The 9,469-nt window shown below is 37.2% G+C and overlaps 1 protein-coding gene across 4 annotated transcripts; it reads right to left on the bottom strand.

Moving 5' to 3' along the window:
* Positions 1-898: 898 nt before the first annotated feature.
* On the bottom strand, positions 899-8,192 carry LOC111799318 (ER membrane protein complex subunit 1). 4 transcript variants are annotated; one of them, XM_023682834.1, is made up of 15 exons: positions 7,926-8,192; positions 7,307-7,434; positions 6,565-6,627; positions 5,779-5,835; positions 5,577-5,641; positions 5,247-5,319; positions 5,136-5,178; positions 4,767-5,038; positions 4,177-4,712; positions 3,207-3,932; positions 2,814-3,035; positions 2,642-2,737; positions 2,364-2,558; positions 2,164-2,277; positions 899-1,450 (listed from the first exon to the last, which is right to left on the bottom strand). In XM_023682834.1, the coding sequence occupies exons 1-15, from the start codon at positions 8,030-8,032 to the stop codon at positions 1,190-1,192; spliced, it is 2,958 nt and encodes a 985-aa protein (XP_023538602.1). In that variant the 5' UTR covers positions 8,033-8,192; the 3' UTR covers positions 899-1,189. The 4 variants fall into 4 exon arrangements, with proteins under 4 accessions (XP_023538602.1, XP_023538600.1, XP_023538603.1 ...); XM_023682832.1 differs by lacking the exon at positions 6,565-6,627 and adding an exon at positions 6,467-6,529; XM_023682835.1 differs by lacking the exon at positions 5,577-5,641 and having other exon boundaries at positions 4,177-5,038; positions 5,136-5,227; positions 5,293-5,319; positions 5,714-5,835.
* Between the last annotated feature and the right edge of the window lie 1,277 nt (positions 8,193-9,469).

Below are 9,469 nucleotides of genomic sequence, written 5' to 3'. Positions count from 1 at the left end.
TGGGGATTATATGAATTCAAACTTCTCAAACAACCTATTATTTATATTTAATGCAAATGCATGACAAAGTTTAATTTTTTATAATGGTTTGAAATTAATTTTTTGTAGGCTTAAGAAAATCAGTTAAATTACCACTCTATAATTTATATGAAACTAAATAGTTCTCTGGTTACCTTCGGGAGGCGCTCATCCGGCCACGTATGGACATAGAAGAATGCCACGATGCAATCGAAGAGGACGATGCATCATTCAACACACCATGTAGTGGTTACCTTCAAGAGGCACCCATCCGGCCACGTATCATAGAAGAATGTCATGATGCAATCAAAAGAGGCGCTCATCCGGCCACGTATGGACATAGAAGAATGGCACGATGCGATCGAAGAGGACGGTGCATCATCCAATACACCATGTAGTGGTTACCTTCAAGAGGCACCCATCCAGCCACGTATGGACATAGAAGAATGTCACAATGCAATCGAAGAGGACGGTGCAATCATCCAACACACCATGTAACATATGCATTAAAGAGGAAACGAGACATAAGCAATATAGAAACACCAAATAGACAAGTGGCAAAGATAGGCTTGTTGAAGGGTGAGTGTAGACGTCACTTTTTCCTATTCTGAGTTATATACTATTTAAGCCATTTCTTTTATTTCCTAATTGTTTTCTTCAATTCTTCAAATTATTCGTTTCCAAAATCTTTTCTCACTACGTGACTCGAGGCCCAAACATATACCGACATTATCCGCAACGTCCGAATTTCTTACAACCGACTTGTTGTTCACAAGTGGATAAAATTTTCATAAACCCTAAACAAAAATTTAACTTTTGAAAACTATAGGAAACAAAATTGTAATTTAAACAATAAAATAAAAACAAAGCCTCTTAGGGATCGGGATCAATTCCAAAAATTGTACTTTTATCACCTGAAAAGGACAGTCAAAATATGTGTTTTATTACAAAAACAAGCATAAAATCAAATAGTAAGAAACTAGCAAAGTCATAGTCCATCTATATTCGAAGAAATTAATTTATAAATCTAAGCAAAAAGATGCTGATGATGATGATGAACTTGCGAGCTGAACAGAAAAGAGGATGACTAAAGCTTGGCGTGCCTAAAATAAGAGATACATGAAGGATTTATAAACTATCCTGAAATGAAAATTAGTATCTTTGAGGGAGATCACTTCCACTTATCTTGGAGCTCTTTCCTCTCAGAAAAAACCCATGTTGCAAAGATGGCGATCACGAGAGCGACGATAGTTATGAGAAGTAGAGCGTAGCTGAAATCTTCGGTTAGCGAATCATATGTTCTTGAGGGCGTAATCCGGGTAAAGAAGAGATCCACTCCGTATGCAAATGCAAGGGTTGTCGACTCCAACTTGGCTGGTATAGTCACGACACCTCGAAGACCTTCGACTTGAAGTGCGTGCGTTGCGTAGGTCTGCACAAAAACACAACCCAGTCCGAACCAATTATGCCAGCTTAATGAAATGCTGCAGACAATTAAGTCTGGTCCACATTGGTTATCAAAAGCGATGGCTTCCAATTACTTTGTAAATCCAAGGATTTCTATCTTCTAGTTGATATCTAATATCCTAATGTCACTTAATAATTCTAGGAGTAATTTGAGAAATGATAGGCAAAATGCAAGATAAACACACCTGAGGAATGATAGGCAAGGAATCGGTAAGAGGTATAACGCCTTCTTCCTTCTCAGCTTGTGTGGGATTGATAGACCGTCGAGGATCTAAGTAACGTTTGTCGAGAGCCAAAATCTGCAATGACTCACATTTAGCACATCCCGCAAAAGATATCGAAATGAGGAACAAAGACCAAGCAATCACGTGTTTCAGAAGTTAACCTGATCGTTTATTGTACCAATCAGAAGCTGCTTTGATGTTATACCCTTAGATGTTGATGTAACTGATATTGCTTTCACAGAATGAGTGAAGAAGTAGGATTGTGACTTGGCCAAAATTTCGGGTCGAGAATATGACGAAATTGGCGAAGTCAGGTTATGCTTTCCAATAATAAGCTTCCAAACATCTATGTTGTCCTGCAAAATAAATTGTCTCAGATGATGTGAATCTACATAGAGCATCGATCATGTCATAAAAATCTTAGTACACATTCACATACCGCACGNCAACACACCTGAGGAATGATAGGCAAGGAATCGGTAAGAGGTATAACGCCTTCTTCCTTCTCCGCTTGTGTGGGATTGATAGACCGTCGAGGATCTAAGTAACGTTTGTCGAGAGCCAAAATCTGCAATGACTCACATTTAGCACATCCCGCAAAAGATATCGAAATGAGGAACAAAGACCAAGCAATCACGTGTTTCAGAAGTTAACCTGATCGTTTATTGTACCAATCAGAAGCTGCTTTGATGTTATACCCTTAGATGTTGATGTAACTGATATTGCTTTCACAGAATGAGTGAAGAAGTAGGATTGTGATTTGGCCAAAATTTCGGGTCGAGAATATGACGAAATTGGCGAAGTCAGGTTATGCTTTCCAATAATAAGCTTCCAAACATCTATGTTGTCCTGCAAAATAAATTGTCTCAGATGATGTGAATCTACATAGAGCATCGATCATGTCATAAAAATCTTAGTACACATTCACATACCGCACGAGATTGATCATAAATTTCGACTACCGACATCTCGTATCTGTGTGCTTTAAGATTGAAGTAGTGATAGACAACCCAGTTCTCACTAAATACCTACATAAGATACAAATTTCGTGAGAACATTTCATCTATACACAATGGAAGTGGGCAATTAGATTGGTGAACTCACGGCATGGACGGGACCCGTTGAACCATGATGGGTCATACGATGTAATATACGACCATTAACAATGTCGATAACATATACAACCAACCAGGAATCCTCTGGGGTAGTAGTTCCAATTTCACCACTGCTTTTTGGTGCAACAGTTGCCAAGAAGAGCAGATTTTTTGATATATATTTGTACATCACATCTTGGTCTGCTACAACCTTTGCTTGCGTATGAACCACCTAGAATATGAAAATTACATAAATATTTGCTATAAGGACAGAGAGGTATTAAAATACTTAAACAAACACGCCACAGTACTTCAAAAAATGCATTGGCAAATGAAATGATAAGTAAATAGATTACCAAGAAAAATATCTTATGGACTAATCCACAAAATTATAGTGTCTAACCTCATTTAATTTTCGTGCAGCAGTCGCAATGATTTTCTCTGTCTCGGATGGAAGTATAATCGACCAAACATCCTTGCTCTCGAAGCAGTAGTCATCCGCTACATCGATACAGTTTCTTTTCAACGAATGTCCTTTAATGACGCCACTGTCAGCTTCAACTGAATACCAGTATACGTTTGAAAATTCTGATTGCAGAATACTAATAGCTTCAGAGGTTTGTGGATACAAATGAGCACGGCTCTGAGCATCTATTAAAATATGGAGGCGTTGCTCTGTTGAATCAGTAAATGGAAGTGGAATAACTTGTAAAACCGAGTGAATCTGGCTCGATGAACGAATCTCCCTCCCCGTGTAAGTGTCAACAAATGAAAGTAAACCTGGTCCATCCATACTTTGTCCACAACGGCCTACTACGAGCACAGATGGATTCTCATCCATGGCACGATGGTGGGGGTCTTGCCATTGATAAATATTGAGCCATCTTGGAGGACAAGCTTCTGATTTATGGGAAGCTTGCAGTAAACGAGACCAGACAATGCGGCCGTCTCCAGAGTGCAATGCAAAGAGTTTTCCTGATTTAGTTAGAACAATAAGCAGTTTTCGGAATCCATTGTGATCCCGACTCATTTTGCTCTTGTCAGTACTCTTCAACCTCATATTTTGAATAGCTGCTACATCCTCAGGGCTTGCAATCATTAAAGTCCCCTTGAGTTTCAGCAGATGTCCCTGTGAAGAACAGGACATATCAAAGGGCATCTTGTCAGGTAGGAAACATTTCAAGAAATACCAAAATTTCGTTTGTAATCAACTAACCAGAGCAAGAAAAATAATAAAATATTCGAACTAGAGACTACCGAGTAAAAGGAACCAAATAGTAGGCTGACTATGTATATAATAATGTTTTTTAATCTTAGAGAACATTATCGCTTGTTCATAATTTAGTTCATAATATTTTGAAAGAGTTGCATACCTGCAGCCATTCAATGAGATTGTGCTCCACCTTTGCTATAGAGACGCCTTTTTTTTCAACAGGCAGTTCAGATGTCACTACATTTACAATAGAGGCAAGGCCATCTTCCCTACTCCACACAACTTCACCTTGTTGTACTAATAACAGCGAATGGTCTTCCATGACAAGTAGAGCCCTGAAACCATGTGACCGATCTGTCCGAATGTAAGAGTGCAAAAAAACCTTCTGGACAGTTCCTCTGTGACCATCAATTACTATATTTTCATCGATAAAATTACTGCTCCAGTTATCAATAAGCTTGACAGTTAGACGCACATGACTTCCCTCGTGCTGCACTAAAGCAGCTGCATGCTGGCCCTCTGAAACCAAGAGAGCTTCACTTAGAGTTGCCTGACTGTGAATTTTATCCACCACCTCCAACTCACCTTCTCCTTTTACTCGTACTAATGTTAAACGAGAATCAACTTTAACAGCAAATAACCCAGAAAGCTTTGAAGGCACTATTTCAATTGACCCAGAAAGTACGTCAATGAGATGTGCAATAGGTGTCTGTAGAATCCCAATTTCNCCAGAAAGTTCGTCAATGAGATGTGCAATAGGTGTCTGTAGAATCCCAATTTCACCATTCCTAAGGTTTATTATAACTAGATTTGACTTAGTGGCGTCCAATGTCACAAGCACATCATCAGAAACTGATACTAATTCTCCAGAAAAGCCACCAGAAAATGTTGCCGTATGGTGCTTCACCAACTCTCCACTCTTAACATTTATTTGAAACTGATCAAACTGAGTTGGACTTGAAAATCCCACAGCATAAATGGTATCACTTTCATGATGTTGAATGATTTTTTGAATTTCAACACTGAAACGGTGATAAAATCAATAATGATATCAGTGGCACAGTGATTTACATTTTTCAAAAGAAATAAAACCTAGCACAAACTCCACATTTGAAATACCTGTTCTCTGTTAAGTCAATCTTCCAAATAACCTCACCGTCTAGGGAGGAGACAGCATGCAGACAACTGCTACCAAAAACTAGGATCACAGTCTCCTGGTTGGCTTTCAANAGGAGGAGACAGCATGCAGACAATTGCTACCAAAAACTAGGATCACAGTCTCCTGGTTGGCTTTCAAACTTTTCTGCAAATTTTATGCCTTAAATTAATCAAATAGTTACTAGAGAAAAAAAAAAAAAAAATATAGAAGAAATTGGCTTAGCACCAGTTGATCCACTTAGATGAAAGGAATCAAATNAAAAAAAAAAAGAATATAGAAGAAATTGGCTTAGCACCAGTTGATCCACTTAGATGAAAGGAATCAAATTCAGAAAATACAACATTTTGTTAAATAGGGAAGAGAAACAATGCATAACAACTCGAAGCAGCATATTCACTTACTGGAACCAATAGCAGTGACTTTGATGGATTGGTTCCCTGAAGAAAAGTCTCCCACACCATCTGACCATCAGGAAGGTTCCACGCTCTTAAAAAATTCCCCNAATAAAAAATCAAATCCTCAAGTGATATTCACTTACTGGAACCAATAGCAGTGACTTTGATGGATTGGTTCCCTGAAGAAAAGTCTCCCACACCATCTGACCATCAGGAAGGTTCCACGCTCTTAAAAAATTCCCCTCCGATGAAAGAGAAACAACATCTGACATCATTTCGTTAAATTTTTTAAGTGGCATACTAAAAGTGGAATTGTAAAGCTTAATTGGTNAATGAAAGAGAAACAACATCTGACATCATTTCGTTAAATATTTAAGTGGCATACTAAAAGTGGAATTGTAAAGCTTAATTGGTATTTCAACAGATATAAAGGACCAAATGTGAGCTTAATTAGTATCCATTATTAATAACTGACAGGAAGAACTAAGTATACTTCACATTTGTACAATAATGATGGATCAACAACCATCAGAGAGTAACATTCTTTTAAAAAAATACTTATGTCGTGACACAGGAGTTACACCCCTTGAGTGAATTTAGGTGGAACAGTAGAGGAAAATTCATACACCACAGAGGNTTTACACCCCTTGAGTGATAATTTAGGTGGAACAGTAGAGGAAAATTCATACACCACAGAGGACATTAGAATTAAGCATAGATGACTTGAGGGTAAGATTTAAGATCTTCAAAAGAATCAGCATATTCACGTACTTTTTATCAAACTCCTAGAGGAATTTCCTTTGTACACAATAAGAAATTCAAATAAATGTTCAAAATGGCAGAAATAGTACTCTGGAGAAATATTATATGGATAAAAAAAAATGTGAAGGCCTTACATTTTCCAAGAACGAACTCGATTCCATCAATGGAATCATTGGAGCCAAGGACATGTCTCCAAACTGCACAAAAACAATTAGAAGGTNCAAGGCCTTACATTTTCCAAGAACGAACTCGATTCCATCAATGGAGTCATTGGGGCCAAGGACATGTCTCCAAACTGCACAAAAACAATTAGAAGGTNAACGTATATCTAATTGGGATGATAAATTCTCCAATCAAAACTTTTCCCCAAATTTCCTAGCCAACCTAGCACAGCTGAGGAATAAGAGCTCAAGAGAGGGCAACGCACCAGTCCATAAGGCCAACCTGATCTTCGTAAAGCGAAAATCCATAGTTCGCGAGTGANGTAAGACTTTGAATAAAAGACAAATTAACTATTTTCAAAATGAAAGCTTCCACCACCGCCAGAAGCAACGTTGTATTCTTTCTTCAACCTTGTTAGTACATGAATCATTTCAAATAATTGGATCATCCAAAACTTAGATAGAAAAATGGAATTTCATTGTCTAACTTTCATTTTTTGCAAGATTATTATTATGGGTAGCTCTAATAAAACACAAACTGTTTTCATGTAAAAACTCGACTTCTCGACTAATATGTTACATAATTGGTTCCCATCTTCTCAAATACTATGGGCTATAACAAGAGCATCCATTGCAGAATGGGCACCTTAGCTCATTATCGGGGGGGGATTAAACAATTTTTTCTTCCGTTTGTTTAGAGCAAAGGTTCAGTTAGAGCCTACGTAGTTAAGAATTTCAATTCAGCTTCCTAAGTCATTTGGTTATTGGTAAACCCACTAAGAAAAAAAAATGCTAAAGGAATGTTAAGCTCACAAATCTCGCCATGCCGAAGATCAAGTGACGCAATTACATTCTCTTCTGTGGATACAACTACACGCTTTCGCCCCGATTTTGAAGAATGGAATAACGCGTGCTTCGCTTTCCCCAAGTACTGCTGACGCCTATAATCGAGGGATCACTTCATAACTTTAACAAATTGAATTGAATGGATGAATAATTCAAAGCTATTAAAATTCAACTAAAAGCTAAAGGGAAAACAGTTAATTGAGAATCTCAATTTGAGAAAAGACATTCCAAGTTAATCGCGAGAAGTATAAGAGTCACAATGCAATCAATAGGACGCAAACTAGATACACGACATAAACCAAGGCCTCCCTTATTTTGAGATACTGATGAACATTTCGAAGAAAAGTATCAATAAACAGGTGAATCCAAACGAGAAACTAACTCGAATGGATTCGGAGCAATCCAAGTATTTTGTGTTAGTATATACACAAATATATCGAGAAAACGAACAGATCAATTACTCTAGCAGGTCAAGCATGACGTAAATCTAATTGGGATGATAAATTCTCCAATCAAAACTTTTCCACAAATTTCCTAGCCAACCTAGCACAGCTGAGGAATAAGAGCTCAAGAGAGGGCAACGCACCAGTCCATAAGGCCAACCTGATCTTCGTAAAGCGAAAATCCATAGTTCGCGAGTGATGCAAACAATGTAACGAACAGAAGAAGATAAACCTTCACCGTCAAAACCATGGCGACTTTCAACTCTCCCCTTCTGGCAGTGAGTGACCGAGAGAGATCTGAGAAGAACGAGGAGCTCGGTCGAACGACGATGCCAATGACCCAGTGGTTTATTTAAGCCGGCGCTAACCCAATTTTCTTCCCTCTTTTTTCCCGAATTTTCCTTCGGAAAACTTATTTGGTAATACACTTTTAACTAAGATTTAATGAGATTTTTATATATTTAAATTAATTATTTTTTCTATGCTCATTTATTAATTTTTTATTTATAACTTTATTTTAATATATATTTTAAAAAATTAATTTCGAAAAAATTAAAAATTATTTTTAAGAGGTGATCCGAGAATAAATAATAAAAAATTTAGTTAAACTAAATAATAGAGATGATTTTTTCAGCTTTAAAATAGTAATTAACTGCTTTTCGGTGAACTGTGTATTTTAGTTAAACAATCGTAAAAGTGGGATATTGAACTATGGGGCAGTGCCCCGAATCCCTACAAGTTGAGACCTTGTCCGTGAAGTAAGTCGCCTCTCACTTACGATCCAACCAATTGGGAGCCTTGCCAAGTATAATAAATAGTTCTGGTTGTGGCTCCAAGACTCGATCCATTACTTCAACCCCCCCTCCCAATACAGATCGGGACTCTATACTCGAATTGAAGCGACCAATGTGATGACTAAATGGACGTCGAGAGTGGATTTCTCGATCATGATCTATAACGATCTTACATACGAACTAGAAAACTTATCATAATTGACAATTAACCAAGAGATATCAATCATACAATATGTTTCAATGAATATGTGAAGAAAATATTGTTGAAATTATCAAAAGATATTTCAATTCATGCCACATCGAAGAAGAATGAAGTTTCCGGTTATAAATTTTAGATGGATTACAATTTAGAGTAATTTAGAGTTATTGTATATCATTAATGTATTTTAAGATTTTTTATTTACATTACAATTACATAATGGTTAATTATGGTCATAGATTACCATTACATCATGGTTAATTATGGCCATCAAGTAGTTTTTAATAGTTTCACTTGAGGCTATATATATAAAGCCATGTATGTTATATTTGTGAGAGACTTGGAAAATACAGTAATAGAAGCCTTTGTGCTTTTCTTTAGCCAATGGCTAAATTTGTTTGCAATTCGACCTAGTTTAGGTTGCATGTAGAATCATTCAAGATCGACATGATCAATCTTGCTTGTGGAGTGATTCGAATCTCAATCAAGTGTTCTTGCCTTGAGATGTTTGATCAACAAGGATCATTCAAGGTAGACATGATGATCTTGCTTGTGGAGTGAGATCAACAAAGTAATCGTGATTCCTTATCTTATCACATTCTCGATTTAACTAGACTTTATTCGATCTATCAAATAAGATAGAAGTGACAATGTAACAGCAGAAGCCACCGCCAGCAGATATTGTTCTCTCTGT

Source organism: Cucurbita pepo, chromosome LG07 (genome assembly GCF_002806865.2).
Source record: "Cucurbita pepo subsp. pepo cultivar mu-cu-16 chromosome LG07, ASM280686v2, whole genome shotgun sequence".
In the NCBI taxonomy this organism is placed as follows: Eukaryota; Viridiplantae; Streptophyta; class Magnoliopsida; order Cucurbitales; family Cucurbitaceae; genus Cucurbita; species Cucurbita pepo.
The sequence above is the reverse complement of the archived record's forward strand: the minus strand, read 5'-3'. Positions and strand labels throughout refer to the sequence as shown.